We start from the raw sequence: 22,107 nt of genomic DNA, 5'->3' as shown, positions 1-22,107 counted from the left end.
GATTCAGACCCGGTTGGTATCTGCAGTCCATTTGCATTTGCCGATGGTTGCCAATCTGCGCATGCGCGAGCTACACTGTGCGATCACAGATCCCTCGCTCGCCCAGCAAAACCAGCCCAGCAGAGTGAGTGACAGGAGAGGCCTGTTTATGGGTGGTGACAGGGGCAGTACATAAAAACGGGGGGTTGGAGATACAAAAGTAGGCGTGCCCGAGTGTTTCAATGCAGTTTTATAGGCTTGCATAATTAACAGGCAGCGTTATATAACACGTCACCAGCCATTTTTTCCCTCTGTTTTCCTCCCAATGCTTGCGGTAAAAAAAAAGCTACCACAAGCACTGCGTTCACATCCGATTGTGGTCGATGTATCAATGTTTTCATAAACTTCCAGTAGATGACGTGGGCCAGTGGGCATCTCTGCATACGCTAAGGGGAGTCTGCATACACAAAGTGAATGCTCGTAAAGGTATGATGGGCATGCTTATGCCTTGGCGAGCGTTCGCTCCCCGCCGCATCACCTTCAAATATTTGCATACGCATAATGCGAGCGTAAGCTCATAGCGACCGGGTCTGAATCAGGCCCTGTGTCAGGTGGTGTACTATCTCTAGCTGTTTCAATTACAGTGGCGTTAGCATGTGATTTCTGACTAGCAGCGCAGGGGTTACAAATTATTATATAACTTCATTGCAAGTCATTGTTGCTATGTTGTGTAGCTGCAGCCTGTTGACATATTGACCTTCCATGTCTAAATATACCTGGGAAGGGTAAATCTGTGAGAACTCAAGAATGTGCAAAATGGCTATGCTAGTATATGCATCAGTGTGTTGTGCTTGTGGGCATGGGTCCTGATACCAAAGACATTAGGTCTTGTTAGTTGGGGATACCGGCTGCTTTACAAATGGTATGGGCAAGATACTGCAGCTAGATTCAATGGTTGCTTAAGATTCATAGGCATAATCTGGCAGACAGGATATCCTACGCCAACATAGTCATTATGGTCGCACACAGACGTCAGTGCTGCCTAGGAGAGGTGTGTGTGTGTGTGTATGTATGTATGTATGTATATATATATATATATCTAAAAAGGAGGTGAGAAAAGGCGCTCTCTGCTGTAGTATTTAAGAATATTTGAATTTTCAAAACAGGTATTTATAAGTACCTTCATCAATTAAAAAACAGGCACATCAGGGGTCTTAGTATGGAGCCAGCGTGTACTTGATCTCAGAAAGAATCCCAGAGTCGACAGATAACTTTATCAAAGATGCCCTCGGAATTCTGAAAACACCACTTTTGGTTCCGCTCCTCGACCGAGTTTGAGAACCTGTGGTCTAGTGGACGTGTGCCTTTAGAAGAAGTTCCACCATTGAATGTATGGGGAGGAGCGGAACCAAAGTGGTGTTTTCAGAATTCCGAGGGCATCTTTGATAAAGTTACCTGTCGACTCTGGGATTCTTTCTGAGATCAAGTACAGGCTGGCTCCATACTAAGACCCCTGATGTACCTTTTTTTTAATTGATGAAGGTACTTATAAATACCTATTTTGAAAATTCAAATATTCTTAAATACTACACCAGAGAGCGCCTTTTCTCACCTCCTTTTTAGATATTCTACTACTATTTGAGACGATACAACAACAGTCTCTCAGGAGAAAATTGGCAGCCACCTGTCACACGGGGAGTGTATTTTTGGAAGAATTCATTTCAAAGGACTGAAACAGATATATTGTGGTGTAGCGCTATTAACAGTACCCTTGTTCTTTAAATATATATATATATATATATATATATATATATAAAAAGTCAGAAATCCACTGCACTTGCCACTCCTAGATTTGGGGTGCAGACCTGCACTCGCCATTCCCAGGACTGGGGTGCAAGTGGCCTGTGACCACATTGCTTAAATAAATAAAAACAGAAAACCCAGCACTCACCATGTTTAAACACTCACAATGATGTATAAATAAGGAAATAAATAATTGTGAGTGTTTAAACATGGTGAGTGCTGGGTTTTCTGTTTTTATTTTATATATATATATATATATATATATATATATATTATGCTCCAACACACTTAGTCAGCAAACGATGGTGTAATGATTAGCATTAGTGCCTCAACACACTGAGGTCATGGGTTAGGTTGCCCCGCAACCTTTACTGCTATTGTATGTTCTCTCTGTGATTACGTGACTTTTTTCCGGAAACCCAGGATACAACGTAGTATTACTACGACAATTTCTGTTAAGTAATACAGAGATTGTGCGTTCGGCATATCTTGTGCAGGATGGAGTGATTTGACTTCTCATACGTAGCCGTGGGTACGTATAGAACACTCTCAGGTTACTGGGCTGTGTAGTTTGGTCTCTCCCTGATCTCGTTCCTTTAGCCTGAGAGTTCTTTTCTACTTCCATGTGAGTGCATGGAGATTGTTTTGAAGTGGTGAATTTGTGAGTCACAGAGTGCAGTCCCTTAGAGTGATTGTACATGTTTCTACTAACAACTCTGCTAGCATCTTATACAGAAGCGGATCAAGTCTCAAGACCAAGTTGTAGATCACTTACAAGAACTATTGGTACTCTACCTGCAGGAGGTTACTGGTGTCTGCGAGGTTGAACACTGGTCAGTAAAAAGCTATGAGGTGACCAGGTGGCTCCTGGTCGCTTGCAGGTAAGTGGCTGGTTCTGCCCATTCCTACGCAAAACATACTTGTCACAAATCCCATAAGAGGGGTAACATGTTCACTGGGCATCGGCGCATACCTGATATAACACCTTAACTGCTCTGCTAGCAGAAATCTGTCCTTATAGGGTCATCTTTTCACATTAGTTTAGCTTTATACACCATTTGATCCTTCCTGCATGCAATTGTCCTTTTAGCCTATCATTCCTACCATCTTGAACATGCCGAATCTTGTCTGATCTTGGAAGCTAAGCAGGGTCTGGCTGGGGTTAGTACTTGGATGTGAGACCGTCTGGGAATATCATGTACTGTAGGCTTCAACAAGATTTCATCCTGTCCTGGTGTACAGAAACTATCTGTATTGTGTTAGGGAAATAAAGGACTAGTTGAAAAATGTCGGTTGGACCTGATCATACAATCCCTGGATTTTCAGCCCCTTTATCTGCTATATAGCTCCAATATTACTTGATCCTTTTTGTCTTGGCGGATAGGCCTTTTCTAGAATGGGTGTCCATAGTCTCCCACAGCTGTTATCACTCCTTCCTGGAGCGATACACCTGATCTGACATACACTGTGTGTTTTTTGTTTCATTCTGCTAGCAGTATCCATGAAAAGCTCACTGATAAGTTTGCAGGTTATTACTAAGGAGGAGTTAGTAATGCTGGAGTCGCTGGCTTCAGTCTAGAATTATATTGTTTTCTTGCTTAGCCATGTCTTCTTCTTGTAGCGGTTTCCTCTGCCTGGGAGGACAGGTTTTCTCTCTGTCGAGGATCATTATATGATTTTCACTTAGAAAATGGTTCAAGGTGTCCAGTCTAAGCAACCTAATGGAAAATTGAGAAGTGGGCTCGCAGTTCTGCTTTGGGGTGGCTGATGCTTTTTATATACTAACTCTCCTGGGACGCTGTGCCTGTTATTTCTTACACCATGGGTCATTCAGTTCTTTTTTAACTAGTGACTTAGGTCTCCATATATAATAATAATAATATTATTATTATTATTATTATTATTATTATTATTAGTTTTCTGCTGCAGTCGGACTGGCTAGGCAGGAGTAGTTGTTAGGCTTTGCAGTTATCCAGTTACTTCACTTGACACCCTTTGAGCATGTCATGTTACTGCCTGACCTTGTTCTTGGGTCTGGCAGGATTCTTAGTCCGCTTCTTGGTCCCCTCTTGGGACCGGTGTAGTTAAAACTTCTCTTTGCCAATGCACATGTGGTCCTAGCTAGTGTACTCCAATGAGTCCACGCCCTACTTTAGATGTCCGGTGGCACGGGCTCTCCGATCGTCATCCTAGTGGCTCCGGATTAGTCTCGATGAGTGTGGTTCTTTGGGCGTTTCCTTGCTGGACATTTGTGGCCCTTACCATGTTGGCTGGAGACATCTTCTGTAGGATTGTTTATGTGAATCTTTTTACCGACGTGGCTGTTGCAGCCGTGATCCTGAGATGCTATGGTATGCCAAAGGTGGTAGTTCCTGCTATGCTATGGGTCAAGAAGCTGGTGTCGACTGTTCCTTTCTATTAAATTTTGAAGCCTTCAGTCATTTGGTGTGTAGGCCGTAGTTTTCTTATCTACTTCCTTTCTGGCTGCCCTGGTCCTGTCAGTTCTTCCTGGCTTCAGTGGGTGCAGTTTGCTGTTTTATCCATCTGTGTTTTCAGTTTTCAGTGCATTTCTGCCTGACCTTCAAACTGCTGCAGGGAGTTCTTGAGTCCAGACACCTTTGGTTCCTGTTCTTTTCGAAGCCTGTTGGTGATTTCCTATAACTAAATCCCTCCACTTCCTACCCTCGGATGAATTGGTGCCCCTAGGCTACCGGGACCTCAAGTTGGGTCCTGGACGTCTTTCCTAATGTTGGCTTTTGCTTCCGATTGGATAGGTCAGAGCTTAGTGCTCTGTCCGATTACTCTTCCTACTCCTTTATAATTTTTATTGGGATGTGCTTCACATGAGGCCGGCCTCTTTTGCAAAATGGTGGTCTCGGCCCTCCATGTTAATTAATCTTTGGGGTTCTTGGTTGGTGGGCTGCAGATGCACTTTCACAGTCTCTGGATGCAGTTAGGTTCATCGCGTCTTGTTCTTGTATTGCTTCCATGTTACAGCAGATTCCTTGTTGGTGCTCTCTGATACCTCAAATCGGGTCTGGCCTGTGTATAGGCGGATGTTTTTTCAGATGGATCTGTCTAGTTATAGTTAGGTTTTAATGTATGGCTGTTTGGTCCACAGTTCATACTTTCGTTATGTTCTAATTGTTTCCTGGCGGCCACTGGTTTGGGTTGGTTGCATGGATCTGCAAGTTTACTAAGCTCCTTCCATACGGGAGGTCAGCTTTGGGACGTCCCCAGTGTGTTTACTCCAGTATCCCATAGTGGATGAAGGAGAAAATAAGATTTTGGTACTTACCAATAAATCCCTTTCTCCGCATTCAAAGGGGACACTAAACGCTATCCCAGTGCTGTTTCTTGCTGTTTATTCTCTGTTGCATTGCAGCGGCATCTTAGTTGTCTGCAGCTGCATCTTAGTTGTCTGCAGCGTGGCTATTGTCATAGTTCTTCTTTTCTGATGCAGTCCCTGTTGTTTTTTGGGTTGTTCCTCCTTCTTTTCTTCCTTCCTGTTTTCTATCCTCTCCGCTCAGGCTTGGTTAATCTTAACTGAGGCCAGTGGAGTATAGAGGGGGAGGAGCCAACTTTCTATTTGTGGAATAGTTAAAGTGCCAGGCTCGATGCCTCACTCACCCACTCTCTCTACTCAAGTGTCCCCTGTGGATTCAGAAAAAGGGATTTATTGGTAAGTACCAAAATCCAATTTTTTATTTCTACTTGCCTATATTTGCAAGCATGTATCCAACCACAAGGCAAGCCATACAGTTGACCAAATTATTTGGCCGGTTCTGTATTAAAGAACACCTGTGAAAAATTGCTGCTCTAGGTCTCCATGGGGGGATTCTTTGGTGGTAGTGCAGCTTTAAGATATACATACCATTAAGTAAAACAAGGGTATTCCTATGTTTGGAAGATGTTGTCATCACAAATTGCTTTCTGGTAAAGTCAAGCAGTTATCACTACAGATAGTATAACAATTTGGTCACTGAGGCACTGTTTCATTGGGATACATTGCAAATATTTAGTTTTTACCTTCATCAAGAAACAGAATGGAAGAATCCACTCATATAAGAAAATACAAACAGGTATGCTCTCTATATTCTACCAAAATGTATATAATAACATAGATTTCAATTATTTTGCTTAAGTATCAAGGTAAGTAAAGTAGGGTAGTATATTCCAATAGTATTCTGCTGATAACTCCTATGATAATATGCCCATGTATTCCCAGTCCATTCACTAGAATTCCAGGCACAACAGTAGCTTCCTCTATTTTGTCTCTACTAATTGCTTCTGAATTATTGGCCACATCTATTAGGCTAATTATTCATAATTTTCTCTGCAAGTCTCTCTCCATCTCTTTCTCTCTCTGTATCTCTCTTTATTTAACAATTTTGAATTACTTAAATGCCACGTTTAAATATGTTTAAACTAAACACAACTGAACAGTGCACTAAATTTGACAAGAAAAAAAAATGCTTTATATATTGCATGTGTTTTCCTGGTCTTCAGTAAAACGGATAAAAATAAGAATAACAATAGTAATAATAATAATAATAATAATAATAACTGATGGCTATTAGTTGGCAGATAATGTTATTTAAGAGAAATCCTGCAGCCGCTATCTTAAATGTTTAACAAAAAATGTATGCATTGAAAGGAAGTGTTAGCAATATAATTAAGTGTTCTGTTGTAATAACATTGTATTATATTTAATAATTTTAAGCAATGTATAAAATAAATTCAATTTTGACCACATGCTGTGCCAGTGGTCCTTTTAATGCTGTTTATCTTATTTATTTTTTAAAACTTGCATTTTTAAATTGATTCATTATCCCAGTTTGATTCTTGAGGGCTTATTGAAATATTTTTTGTTTTTTGTTTTTTTGCAGATTCATTGAGATCAGTAGGAAATTTAGTTTTCAGCAGCCTGTGGGGAAATGTTATCGGTGGTGATACCCTTCATATATAGTTAAGGAAACTGGTGTGAGATAAATTTAAAAATGTGGTCCTCTTGTGGTACAAGATTTTTCGTTTTGAAAAAATGTAGCAAACTAATATACCCATTCAGCCATCAAAATTAATTCTCTGTTGGTAGCCTCCTCTCTAATTCTCATCTCCCTTCATAGGATACATTCCTGCTTTGTCACTGGATAATAGCATCTGAATAAAAATGTTGTAACGGTTTCTATTTTATTAGATTGCATATTAAAGAGCCAGCTGCTCTCCCTTTGTCCTTCCTGAAGTTCACCAATAAATTTGCTTCCTTAGTGTCTGGAAAATTAACGCATCTCCTGCTAAGTAGATGCTGGGTTGCTTACTTTAACCTAGGGGCTTTCAGCCTTTCTCGGTCCAAGACCAGGGAGTCTGCTTCTGTTTTGAATTAATAGTGTATTTTGTTTTAATCACTACACTGTTTTACTCTTTTTTTTTTTTTTTTTTAAAGCAAATCTGTTAGGAAAATAGGTTTTATGCAAAACAACAACAACATTAATAGTAGTGAAATATTTTTTTATTATTTTGTATACGCCTGCACCGCACTCACCAAAATCTGGGGTGCACGTGGTATGTGACCATATTGTCTAAATATAAAAAACACAGATATCTGCACTCGCCATAATAAAAAAAGGAGTTTTAGTTACTATTTTGAATGTTGGTGAACCCTTGTGCCTTGTGTGGTTTATTTACTTGAGTGCCGCCTGTCTGTATATATGTATGTGTGTGTGTATGTGTGTATATATATATATGTGTACAGTATATGTATATAAAAATGTATAGTGTGTATATACACTACCTTTCAAAAGTTTGGGGGTCACTTAGAAATGTCCTTATTTTTGAAAGAAAAGCACTGTTTTTTTCAATGAAGTTAACATTAAATTAATCAGAAATACACTCTATACATTGTTAATGTGGTAAATGACTATTCTAGCTTCAAACGTCTGGTTTTTAAAGGAATATATACATAGGTGTATAGAGGTCCATTTCCAGCAACCATCGCTCCAGTGTTCTAATGGTACATTGTGTTTGCTAAGCGCGTTAGAAGACTAATGGATGGTTTGAAAACCCTTGTGCAATTATGTTAGCACAGCTGAAAACGGGTTTGCTCGTTAGAGAAGCTATACAACTGGCCTTCCTTTGAGCTAGTGGAGTATCTGGACCATCACATTTGTGGGTTCGATTTTACTCTCCAAATGGCCAGAAAAAGAGAACTTTCATGTGAAACTCGACAGTCTATTCTTGTTCTTAGAAATGAGGGCTATTCCATGTGAGAAATTGCCAAGAAGCTGAACATTTCCTACAACGGTGTGTACTACTCCCTTCAGAGAACAGCACAAACAGGCTCTAACCAGAGTAGAAAGAGAAGTAGGAGGCCCCGGTGCACAACTGTGCAAGAAGACAAGTTTATTACAGTCTCCATTTTTGAGAAATAGACGCCTCACAAGTCCTCAACTGGCAGCTTCATTAAATGGTACCCGGAAAATGCCAGTGTCAACGTCTACAGTGAAGAGGCGACTCCGGGATGCTGGCCTTCTAGGCAGAGTGGCAAAGAAAAAGCCATATCTGAGACTGGCCAATAAAAGGAAAAGATTACTTTGGGCAAAAGAACACAGACATTGGACAGAGGAAGATTGGAAAAAAGTGTTATGGACAGACAAATCAAAGTTTGAGATGTTTGGGTAACACAGAAGAACATTTATGAGATGCAGCACAAGTGAAAAGATGCTGGCAGAGTGGCTGACGCATTCTGTCAAGCATGGTGGAGATAATGTGATGGTCTGGGGCTGCTTTGGTGCTAGTAAAGTGGGAGATTTGTACAAGGTAAAAGGGATTTTGAATAAGGAAGGCTATCACTCCATTTTGCAACGCCATGCCATACCCTGTGGACAGCGCTTGATTGGAGCCAATTTCCACCTCCAACATGACTACTGACCCAAAGCACACCTCCAAATTATGCAAGAACTATTTAGGGAAGAAGCAGGCAGCTGGTATTCTGTCTGTAATGGAGTGGCCAGCGCAGTCACCAGATCTCGACCCCATTGAGTTGTTGTGGGAGCAGCTTGACCGTATGGTACACAAGAAGTGCCCATCAAGCCAATCCAACTTGTGGGAGGTGCTTCAGGAAGCGTGGGGTGAAATTTCTTCAGATTACCTAAACAAATTAACAGCTAGAATGCCAAAGGTCTGCAATGCTGTAATTGCTGCAAAAGGAGCATTCTTTGACGAAAGCAAAGTTTGAAGGACAAAATTATTATTTCAAATAAAAATCATTATTTCTAAGCTTGCCAATGTCTTGACTATATGTTCTATTCATTTTGCAGCTCATTTGATAAATAATAGTCAGTTTTCATGTAAAAAACTAAATTGTCTGGGAGACCCCAAACTTTTGAACGGTAGTTTGCGTGTGTGTGTGTGTATATGTGTATATATATATATATATATATATATATATATATATATATATGGATAGATAGATAAAATCCTGTATGGATCGGCACTCAAATGATGTTAGTTCAGCACCTCAGGTGCCCTCCGTGTCAAACAGATTCATAAGCAGCAACAAATGGATGGCTATGGATGTTTAAATACATATTTTTTCATGGAAGTCTCTGAGTGCCGCCGTCCATTTGTTGCTGCTTATATATATATATATATATATATATATATATATATATATATATATATATATATAGTCAGGTCCATAAATATTGGGACATTGACAGAATTTTCAGATTTTGGCCTCTATTCACCACCACAATGGTTTTGAAATGAAACAAACAAGATGTGCTTTAACTGCAGACTTTCAGATTTAATTTGAGGGTAATTACATCCAAATCGGGTGAACGGTATAGGAATTACAACAGTTTCAATATGTGCCTCCCACTTTTTAAGGGGCCAAAAGTAATGGGACTATTAACTCAAAAGCTATTTCATGGACAGGTGTGGGCTATTCCCTCATTATTTCATTATCAATTAAGCAGATAAAAGGTCTGGAGTTGATTCTAGGTGTGACATTTGCATTTGGAATCATTTGCTGCCGACTCTCAATATGAGATCCAAAGAGCTGTCACTATCAGTGAAGCAAGCCATCATTAGGATGGAAAATCAAAACAAACCCATCAGAGAGATAGGAAAAACATTAGGTATGGCCAAATCAACTGTTTGGAACATTCTGAAAAAGAAAGAACGCATCGGAGAGCTCAGCAACACCAAAAGACCTGGAAGACCACTGAAAACAACTGTGGTGGATGACAAAATAATTATTTCCCTGGTGAAGAAAAACCCCTTCACAATAGTTGGCCAAATCAAGAACACTCTCCAGGAGGTAGATGTATATGTGTCAAAGTCAACAATCAAGAGAAGACTTCACAAGAGTGAATATAGAGGGTTAACCACAAGATGCAAACCATTGGTGAGCCACAAAACAGGAAGACCAGATTAGAGTTTGCCAAACAACATCTAAAAAAGCCATTACAGTTCTGGAACAACATCCTATGGACAGAGGAGACAAAGATCAACTTGTACCAGAGTGATGGGAAGAGAAGAGAAGGCAAGGAACTGCTCATGATCCAAAACATACCACCTCATCAGTGAAGCATGGTGGTGGTAGTGTCATGGCGTGGGCATGTATGGCTGCCAATGGAACTGGTTCCCTTGTATTTATTGATGATGTGACTGCTGACAAAAGCAGCAGAATTAATTCAGAAGTGTATCGGGCAATATTATATGCTCATATTCAGTCAAATGCTTCAGAACTCATTGGACAGCGCTTCACAGTGCAGATGGACAATGACCCGAAGCATACTGCAAAAGCAACCAAAGAGTTTTTAAGGCTAAAAAGTGGAATGTTATGCAATGGCCAAGTCAATCCACTGACCTGAATCCGATTGAGCATGCATTTCACTTGATGAAGACAAAACTGAAGGGAAAAAGCCCCAAGAACAAGCAGGAACTGAAGACATTTGCAGTAGAGGCCTGGCAGAGCATCACCAGGGATGAAACCCAGCGTCTGGTGATGACTATGCGTTCCAGACTTCAGGCTGTAATTGCCTGCAAAGGATTTGCTAGAAAGTATTAAAAAGTGAAAGTTAGATTTAGGATTGTTTAGTTTGTCCCATTACTTTTGACCCCTTAAAAAGTGGGAGGCACATATAGAAACCGTTGTAATTCCTACACCGTTCACCTGATTTGGATGTAATTACCCTCAAATTAAATCTGAAAGTCTGCAGTTAAAGCACATCTTGTTTGTTTCATTTCAAAGCCATTGTGGTGGTTAATAGAGGCCAAAATATGAATATTCTGTCAATGTCCCAATATTTATGGACCTGACTGTATATATATAAATATATATATATATATATATATATATATATATATATATATATATAATGTGTGTGTGTATATATATATATATATATATATATATAATATAGTGTCTGTGTGTGTACATACATATTAAAAAATAGCAACCAGTTTAACGGAACTATTTTTATTCTTCACAAGACACAAGTAAAGATGCACTGCCTTAAATACAGTGACAGTGTGCACAATCTTTTTATACAACTGAGTCTTTTGTTTTGTTTTGCTTTTTAGATTTTTAATATTGCTTGTACCTAGTTTGAACTATGAGTACAGCAAAGTATCAATTGGATATGGAAATTTAGTTTATTCATTTTTTAAATATCTATGTACCTCAGTCCTCTAACTACTGAATTCTATAATCATGTATTTGCTACCCTGGGGTATTCAAGAGGACTGCATGGATGCTACTGTAAATAAAAAAGATCTAGGCACAGGTTATTTAAAATTATTCAGGTAGTTTGCAAGTGACTATTGGGGTCACAATCTGTAGTTCTTTACATCACAAATATTTGACTTGTTGCCTTTCTTGCAACAAGATGTTATTGGATAATGCATATTAAATAGTTTTTGTTGTCCCTTTATTGTAACTGGAAAAACAAGTTGCATTATCACTGCAGTATCCTTTAATAAGATTACAGACCGGAATTATTCAGCGTTTAGAAAAATATCTCCCCAAAAATTATGTGAATAATATATCCAATTTGTAAAATAATAAAATTATATATAAATCAATGGAAGTTTTTAGCACCTTTTATATAACCCAGGTCGTTGCAGATTTATGTCATATGTTAGTTCTGTTGGAAATACAATACTTTATATACAATATAGTAAATCAAGTAAAGTATTTATTGATATCGAAAACAATAATAATAGTGATCTATTTTCATTCCATTTCTATTTAGAAATGCTGACATTAGTGATTGGTTCCATTTAAGCATATGTATGTCAAAACTCTTGTTTCTTTGTTTTTTTTATTTTTATAGATCATACACTGTATGACACAATACAATAAACTATTAGTAACACTAGAATGGAGTAAAACTTAATTGGTCTGGTCTGCATCCTGGGGGGCTTAATGATGGTTACGCCTCCAATTGTCCTCTAATAGTAAACAATTAATTGAAATAAGGAAGATGTATACATGAAACAGAACTACAGATATCTGCAACTGAAGCAGGGTCTTTTCAGCAACGTAATATATATATTTTATCTTTGCAGTTTTTTTTCTTATTTTGTTGCACACTTTTCTTCTTTTTCTAGATTTGTCAATTATACAAGGTCACTGGTGAACTTAGATTAAAATATTTCCTTCCATTCTGTATGTGGAGAAGTCATTTACTGATTGTTCACATAATTCTCCTTCATGTAACTTGTTAGTAGTTTTTCAAAGAATCCTTCCTTATAAGTTGCCCTCTGTGTATTTGTGCAGCCTGCTAATCACATGGTAATCACAGTTGCTTTTGCAAGTCTCCTCTTTTCCACTCTTTCTTGTAACTCCCAAAGCTCTCTCCTTTTAATTCTGCGATCACCACTCATGTTCAGTCATGAGGTTACAAAGCTGACATTGCTCTCTCAGTAGAGGTTATCACATTAGATTCCCTCAAAATTTCCCTTTGGCATTTCCAGTTTGGCATCTGGCTCTCCACAGGAAAGGACTAGACTGCTCCTCCCATTACTTGACTTTAAAGTGTAACAGTGCCGTATTTTCCCTCCCGCCAGGGGTCCTTTTCCATCCTGTCTGTGCTGCACAAATCACTGGGTCACTGGTGTCCATGTTGCAGTCTGTTAATGTGTAGGCTCAGCAGACACAGATATATAGCTACAAATATATTTTAGTAGGTGTACATTTTGTTTCTTGTTAATGTTTACCTTTATTTTTATTTATTTTTGCCCCATGGATCTGCTGGGAAATGTAAAGACACAGTGCAAACCTTTTTAAGATGAATAAATATTGAGTGTAGTGTAGAATTGTTACAGAGGTTTGCATAAAGATTTCTACTCCTAATAAAGTACTCAGGCTGTATTTCTTTGACTTATAGTGTAAGTTTCCTAGAACTTAATGAGTCATGTATTCCTTTGTCTTAGAAAACCAATATTTAAATTGTATACCTATTTTTTCATTTTATATTTATCGGTCAATTTACTACTTAATACATAATCTTAAGATGCTATTAATTTGTTGAACATTTTATATGATCAATCTCACTACAGGTTTTGTTTACCCAGAGAAAGCGCCCAGCCTTCCAGTCCTAGAAGACATCTTAGGTTTGGAATAGTCAGTTGGGTATGATAGGGAATGCGATGACAGCATGTTTCAAGTACTATGGTAAAAAATATTGGGGTTGATTCAGTTAGCTGCTAGGGGGGCGAGTTACTTTTGCAATGGTGTGGAAGCACTGGCAATGTCACCTCATTTCACAGCCTGATCTCGCCCTGTACTTGTGGATTTTTGTGTGAATCATTTAGCCATGGTTACTCGCACAGATTTGCCGGGTGAGTCTAGTACAAATAATATTCATGATTATTATAAATAATTATTTATAATCATTGTCCTCTTTAGTGTTCATTTGAGGCATTTATCAAGCTTTGCCTTGTGATGTAACAGTACTGTGTAGATACATTAGATTTGTTTTGTAATCATTCTAAATTACAAACATCACCCTACATGGAAAAATATAAAAACATCAGCTAACCCCCTACACACACACACACACACACACACACACACACACACACACACACACACACACACACACACACACACACACACACACACACACACACACACACACACACACACATACAGTACCTATCCCACTTACATGTACTTTACCATTGATGAAATTACTGTAGCACAAAGAAAATGACCTGCTCTCTTTTGTTCATAAAATGTGTAATGTTAAATTGACATCACTATTCTCCAATTATAATGGTAATATTTATAGCAATATATGCTTAACTTACAGTATATTGTAAAATGTATAATGTTTGTGGCTGTGTAACATTCTGGATACAATTACATTGGTGTTCTCTTGTGCGAATGTGAACACTGAAATGTCCAGTACATGCATTTTTCACCTTTATATTTGTTCTCAATTTGGCATTTGAGTGTCAAGTATACACTGCTCTCCATGCCACCTTACACAGGAATAAAAAGGATGTAATTGGAGCCTCCAAACCAACTCTACAATTATATACTCCTGCATTAGCTCGATATACAGTAAGCTAATAGCAAATGAGGACACCTTTTACCATCCGTGCGGAATGTATAACAAAAATTAGCTGTAATGGAATGACCTGCAGCAAAAAGGTAAATGAGTTCCAGACCCTGAAATAAGGAAAGGAGTGAGCGCTGCAAACTAGCAATTTCTCACTGACTGACTGTGTAATACTGAAAGATGGAACAAAACACACGCGCACCGTGCTAAAATGCTTTTTACCATGTCTAACCTTCCTTTCTAGTTAGGTCAAAGTCATTCAATTTATCACTTTCTTCTATAGGGAAATGATGGCACCGTTTCATAGATAATTTGCCACCTTCATACTTGAGAGTAAAATAAGCTTGATGTGGAAGCGGGGGTGGGGTGGGGGGGGAAATAGAGGGAATTAAATGCTAGTAATAAAGAAAAAAAAAAAAACGTAATTCTGCTGAAAAGATTGAAGAGTTGGAAGGCTGTTGTAAAATAGCTTTATAGAATTAGATGGTTCCGTTTAGGGCTGGTAGGAGCTCAAAATTCAGTCTGCATTCGCTGTTTCTTCATTAAGAAACTAATTACATTCCTTATTCATTTGGGTAGCTGCTGTAGCAATTTACCATTTAATGGACAAGTGGAAAAGGTAGAAGTTTAAGTAGCCAAGGACACAGATTCATATGTTTATCTAGTCATGAACATTATCCTATTCCTGTTGTAGCTGCTCTGACCTATGTGTAACCTTTACATCGGTTTCCTTTACCTTTCACTTGTGTTTTTTTTGTATTAAACTCAGAATTTTACTGTACTTAATTTTTCCAAACTCATTCTATGATCTGTAAAAATAGACTTTGTGATAACTGCAGCCCCTTTACCATAGCATGCATGTTGAAAAATATATTATTAATCCATCCTTGGTTTTGAAGATTGCTGGTGCCTTTACGTAATGACTTGTTACAATGTCCATTGTAATGGTGCCCACCAAATATGTCATCCTGAGCAACAGGATCTGTGAATGGAGGGCCAGATAGGGCACACGTGCGTATTAGGACTTCCTAGTCAGTTGATTAAATATTTCCAGTACACTGCCTTTTTTATATTTCTAGTGCTAATTCATTTTTATTGATTTTAGATAATATTTTAAACTGTTTTATTGTATTGGGCACCAAATTTTCAGTGAAATGAAACTTAAAGAAGCCCTAGATTCATGACAGACAGTTTTCTTTATAATAATACAATCAGATCATTCAGAGCAAACATATAGCGACAGATTCTGGTATGCGTGGGCTAAGTTGTGCTGTCTGTTCCCGTGGCTATCCATTTAGAGACCTGCAAGGATCCCCAGGGAAGCAGGTAATTCTTATTTGTGTTAGCACCTCCGGAGGGTGGCTAGTGGGCCTTCACACTGAGCAGTGTAAGGAAAGAAACTAGGATATACCCCGCAGCTAATTGATTGCGCTGCGTGGAGAAAGTCTATTGAATCAATTATCCTTTTCCCCGTATGGTAAACCAGGGGATAATGCGCACTAACACATTGATTCAACATAAAGTGTGGAATCAATGGGTTTGCCCCATGCGCTAAACCCCGGAGTGCCTTTTGTCGCGGACTTCCAGAAACTGCGAGGTAAATTCAACCTCTGAATGTAACACACGGGGCAAACACCACTGAATGAATTGGCCGGCGTGGATTATTAGCCGCTGGCTAATTGGATTTCCCCCTACTCTCTTTGACCAGCTTATAGGCATTGAATGGAGTACTCTGAAATGTATAAAGATGGAACTGTACCTGGCCGCCACAAATAAGGCAGCAAGATATACTTATAGACGAGTCACCAAAATCCTGTAAAATCGTAAAACAGCAAAAACTTACATAAAGTATATAATTCTTGCGCCGAACTTGTTCCAGTGAAAAAGTCCATATAGAAAAGTCCTTATGAATGAATGATGTTTCCACTCCACGTTGCAGGATTATCCTCAATAGGGAATATGCAAATGGAAACAAAATATAATATCTACTGTTTGTCAGTGCTGATCAAAATCAACTTATAGGCACCATATGTGATCTAAGAAACCAAACAAATCCAGACTCCCCAGAAATCTGAAAGATGCCACACATGTCTCCCTAGTCAGAACCACAGGGACCAAGGGACAGTTTGTTGTTTAAAAACCCAAAAGCACCTCAGTAGTGATCGAACAAATGGTAGAATGTTCTCCTCATTACATTCAACAGCTTAGTGACTTCATATCAAGGTATCTTTTAGCATAACACCCGTGAGAATATATCATGCTACGACATACATAGAATTGATGCTCACGTTGCAGCTTACATGGAATGATCTCATACAGGCATATCAAGGTATCTTTTCATTCCTTATTACGAGTGGCCCGTTACTCAGGCAGCATAACAGTTTTCTGCTTGCGGATTCACAGTAAGTATTAAGGCATTCTTGTTTATATCGGTATGTTATGTAGATTAGTGATATGTTTTTTATCAGAAAGTACACTTCCAGTACGGCACTTCCGGCCCCTGGGGGATATAATCCCTCCCCGGTTTTAACATTTACACTCCATCCTTAAAAAAGACACCAACGTGTCGAAACATGTCTGAGGAGTTATAGGGGGAAGCCTTCCAGTTCCAGTTATCAGCAGAATCGGGAAAACATTAACCGCATAAGAGACACCCGTGTGCCATCCATCTACTTATCCTATATATGCAGATCCAGTTTTCCATCTTCTGATCCGGAGGTTATCCTCTCTGTTTTTATTATTTTATTTCTGCTGTTATTAAACATTGTAGTTATTTGAGATACTACACTATGGGAAGTTTTCTTTTTTCATATACTGGAGTTTCCATTGTGGAATTTGTCCTAGGAATGAAAAGATACCTTGATATACCTGTATGAGATCATTCCATGTAAGCTGCAATGTATAACGTAGCATGATATATTCTCACGGGTGTTATGCTAAAAGATACCTTGATATGAAGTCACTAAGCTGTTGAATGTAATGAGGAGAACATTCTACCATTCGTTCGATCGCTACTGAGGTGCTTTTTGGTTTTTAAACAACAAACTGTCCCTTGGTCCCTATGGTTCTAACTAGGGAGACATGTGTGGCATCTTTCAGATTTCTGGGGAGTCTGGATTTGTTTGGTTTCTTAGATCACATATGGTGCCTATCAGTTGATTTTGATCAGCACTGACAGATATTATATTTTGTTTCCTTTTGCATATTCTCTATTGAGGATAATCCTGCTACGTGGAGTGGGAAACATCATTCATTCATAAGGATGTTTATATACGGACTTTTTAGTTGGAACAAGTTCGGTGCAAGAATTATATACTTTATGTATGTTTTTGCTGTTGAATGGAGTACTACTTTATGTACACCATTTTATTACTCTCTTTTTGAAAATCCACAAATATTCAGTAGGGTCACATTTTAATGTTTTATACTGTTTCCATTCAACAGTCAGATATTTATTCATGTTTACCATGTTGGAAATATTCTATGCAATATTTAATTTCTCACCATAGCAAAATAAAACAATTATGGAGACTACACTACAGCATCTGGCTAAAGTACCCAAATATTTTTTTAAGTGGTAAAGGGTGCATAACCTATTTGTCTATGTTTTGTTCTCTGCAAACTATCATTTGTCACTTAAGTAAAGCCAACTAAATGAGCACAAAAACAACATATTCAGGCATTAATGAAAATATGTTTAATGTTCTGTCAAAGTATTACAGTCTATTTAACACTGGTTTAAGTGTTATCCTAACTGCCTAAAATAATACCGCAGAGTTGCTACTGAAATATGATATATCAAATCCAAACATATGGGCACTAAGCAGTGAATGATGTGTGTTTCTCAAGCATATGGGTATTCTTGCATATAAAAATGTCTGTGGCTTTAATAGCAGCAGACATTCATTAAAACCTAATAATCTATGGGAAAAACAAACACAACATTAAATTGCTGCAAAATATGAAGGTTATTAGGATGTTATAAATGTCTTCATGTTATAATGTAGATTGAACCTTAGAAACAAAATGTAGTGGGTAGACTATTTTGTTCTTTTAAAGAATATGTATACTGTATTGTAGATTACATATACAAAATCAAGCACAGCTGACTCTTTTTACTTCTTTTAAAGCACATTTTATGCGCTTACAAATAACGTGAGTTAATAAGTGTTTGGGTGTGAACAAGCCCTAAAATGTGAATATAGTTCACTCTAATAGTTGTAGCTAGTGTTGTCGACTACATTTTGCCTGCAGGACAGTAAAAATTGCAAAGTAGATCATAGCAATTGTTGATGGCGGCTCAAGGGCGAGAGGAGGGGGCCCGTGTTCATTCCTCGTCTGGGGCCCCCTCCTCTCTCCCTGGCAGTTGGCAATGCATTGATGAAGCAGTAGACTCTGTGCCCAGAGTCTATTGTGCATACGCAGGTCACCAGGAAAATGGTGCGGCAGCCATTTTCCCGGCAATTTCCCTACTGCGCATGCTCAAAACTCTGGGAAAATTGCCTCCGTGCCCATTTTCCTGGGGTTTTATGTAGCACTGCCACAGCCAACGAGGGACTTCGGAGAGGTAAATATAAAAAATATGGGTGCAGGGTGTGCGATGTGGGCCCCCTCTGGACCCAGGGGCCATCTGCACTGCACACCCTGCACCCATTATAGATACGCCCCTGTGGCGGCTTATTCAAAAGGGGAGAAAAGATGTAACCCCTCCTCACAAAAAAAAGATCATAAATGCCACCCCTCCAATTACTGGACCCCACTCCCTAAATGCTGCACCAGCATACCCGCTGCTGCGAGCAATCAAAGTAGTGAGGTGAAACACAATGTTAGAGGTATTTAGGCGGGTATAGGGTGAGCAGTGAAGCAGGGGCAGAGGTGACTGTTACTTTATGCTCAGTGTAAATCCATTGTAAACACCCCACCTTTGTAAATGCCTATGAGGTAAACAAAACTGATTTAAACATATAAATGCAAGAAAATGTGGTATTTGATTAGTAATCATTTGAGGTTTAAATCATTGAAATGATTAAACCTGTTGTTAAACATGTTAGTGACAATTTATCTGTAAAGTTATGTAGATTTCCCTCAATGGTAATGTCTAACCCTGGGACGGGGCTAACAGGTGTGAGGATTCGGTAGATATGAATTCATTTGGTGGGCCCCAGCTTCAAGAGAAACTCCATAGATGAAAGTCTATGAACCTGTTCTTAATACTTGAAAGGTATTGAGGTAGCCTATGAGATTAATGTTGTTGTGATATATTCCATTGTATGTATGGCTGTAGAAAAACATCCATGTGATTGTATACTTACTGTGAACTGATTATTCTCTGGACTCTCTTGTTCTGTAATTGATGATCTTGTTTTTTATGTTTAATTCTGATCTGCTCACACTGGTCCTCCATGGATTGCTTGGCTGCATAGAAACATGTTGTGTTAATTAAATTTTAGTGCTTTATGGCTTTGGGCTGTCCCAAGTGATGTGGAGAGCACAGCTATTCATCCGAGGCTGTAGCCAAGAGAGGATAAATCATTTTTTCACCTCACAAGTATTGTTACATATTTATGGAGTATCTTACACTACAAAGGATATTTTTGGAAAATAAGTTTTTTAACATTCTACTACTGTTCAAAGGTTCCTTTGAGGAAATTTTCCTTTGTACTAATTGGTTAAATGCTTGAATGCGGCATGAGTTAAATATTCCATTTCAGTGCTTGTCAGTCAGCTGTTGATCCATACGCTCCACTCACCCATACGACATCGACCCAATTATTTATGCTCATCTTTTCAGAATTTTAAGTAGCCCAGGAATACACAGCTGTAAAAAATGAAAGGGGAGGGAAGTTCTGATGATAATATAGTGTATATGTCAATGTATGTTTAATTATATTAAATGTATGAATGTTTTTTTTTTGTTATTATGACAACAGATGCGCTACTGATGTAGACCGAACAATCAGAATTTCTGTTTGAGACCCCAAAACATAGCAAGCGTATTCTGTACATATTCCTCAAAAATAAATAGTGCATATTGTATCGTAAATTGTGAAACAATGCTGCAAATTCTCATTTTAAAAAGATTTTTTGCCATACCCATGTTACAGTATTTCCTCGCTACTGTTCTGACCTGTTTGGAACACTCTTTTGATGGAACTTATCTGAGCAACATGAGAGAGAGCTCGTTCAGACCAGCGTTTTGTCAGAATCTACTCACTCCACCAAGTGAGCAATTCAAGCGTACATCTCTGATAATCGTGCAGATGTCTGGATGCACAGAGAGGTGCAGGGATTACTAGGACACATGGTTCCCATCTTGCATGATTTCTATAGCAGTTTGCATACATCTTATTCCATCTAGAAAGCAGTTGAGCAACTTCTGCAAAAATGCTAGTCTGAACCAGCACTAATGCTTTGAGTCCACTTACCTGACTCATGTGTACTTTGCTTGGCTCTTCTAACAGATGCCGCCTCAGTACGGTCAGCAAGGTGTAAGTGGCTACTGCCAACAAGGCCAACAGCCATATTACAACCAGCAGTCACAGACTCCGTTTCCGCAGTCCCAGGGTCATTACTTGTCGCAGACTCCGCCGCGCTATCAACCCCCGCAGGTAAGCACAGATAGCCAAGATGAAAGAACAGTCTTACTATTGTCTAAGAGAATGAAAATTCACAAGTATTTAATGTGTTGGATGCATACTTAGGAGACCATGAAACCCTTTGAAACATAGTGCAAAAAACTGGATTGGAAGAAGAAAATCTTATTATTCCTACTAAAGTCCCATTACAAAAGTATTGACCTTTTATTTAATCATCATACTTACAATGAGTTATTACACTTTGTCTGCATTGTAATAGGATTTATCTTCTTTGGTGTAATGTTTAATGACTACATTGATGAATAACAAACCAACAGGTCCATCAAGTTTTTGTCCCCCCCACCCCAATTGCTTTTGTTCAGTCTTCATATTAGCCTAAGGTATTGGTACTTGTTAATTGCACAATAGCCACTCTATTCAGTGGCAAACGCAGGATTTCCAGAGGGGGGTTTCCAAATGCTTAATTTTACAGCGAGTGTGGCCTGTCAATGAAGAGGGCATAATCAGCACTTAACCAGCTTTAATAAGCGTCATACAAAGTGTATTGTGTGCATTAATTCCAGCATATACAGGACCAGTGATCGCAGTAAGCCATTTGATGCACCAGTAAGCCATCCTTCCTGATCTGAACGTATTTATTTTAGATGTGGGCACCATTCCAGACTATTGGAGCAAGTCCAGGAGCCTGGAGGAACAGCAGAAGAACCTAGCACTGCCCTGGACATACTGTATATGTACATATTGGGCTCTATAACAGTGCATCTCTAACAGTGCATGTTTTCCTGATCTTCTAGTTGGTGCACAGGTTATTTATTACTGGCTGATACATGTTAAAAGATCCACAGGTGGTGCTAATTATTTAATTTGTGATACTGAGAAGAACATGCAGCACTAGTAACAATCTATTATATTACTATTTCTATTGTGGTCATGGTGTGGGCTGGGGAGGGGGGTTTCCAGGCAGATGGAAACCCCCCCCCCCTGCGTTTGCCTATGCTAATAACTGTACACAAACAACGAGCGACGGATAACAGCATTCCTGAGATCCTGCAACCCGCCATCTCTGGATCGGTGAAATCCAATATGTTGGATTTCTCTCATTTGCTGATCACGATCAAAATATGATCATGATTTGCAAATCGATTAAATTTAAC

The 22,107-nt window shown here is 38.8% G+C and overlaps 1 protein-coding gene across 8 annotated transcripts in view; it reads left to right on the top strand.

Moving 5' to 3' along the window:
* Window positions 1-22,107, top strand: part of ARID1B (AT-rich interaction domain 1B) — a 490,367-nt gene that overhangs the window by 101,660 nt on the left and 366,600 nt on the right. For 6 of the 8 annotated variants that reach the window (XM_088448962.1, XM_088448958.1, XM_088448960.1 and 3 more), the window contains one exon: window positions 20,819-20,965. The exons of the other annotated variants lie outside the window; for them this stretch is intronic. In XM_088448962.1, coding sequence (XP_088305088.1) covers window positions 20,819-20,965 — 147 coding nt within the window. The remainder of the gene's footprint in view (window positions 1-20,818; window positions 20,966-22,107) is intronic. 8 annotated transcript variants of the gene reach the window in all.

The sequence above is a fragment of the Taudactylus pleione genome, unplaced genomic scaffold (genome assembly GCF_031769625.1).
Source record: "Taudactylus pleione unplaced genomic scaffold, aTauple2 ptg000473l, whole genome shotgun sequence".
Taxonomy (NCBI): Eukaryota; Metazoa; Chordata; class Amphibia; order Anura; family Myobatrachidae; genus Taudactylus; species Taudactylus pleione.
This window is presented reverse-complemented; position numbering and strand designations above follow the sequence as displayed.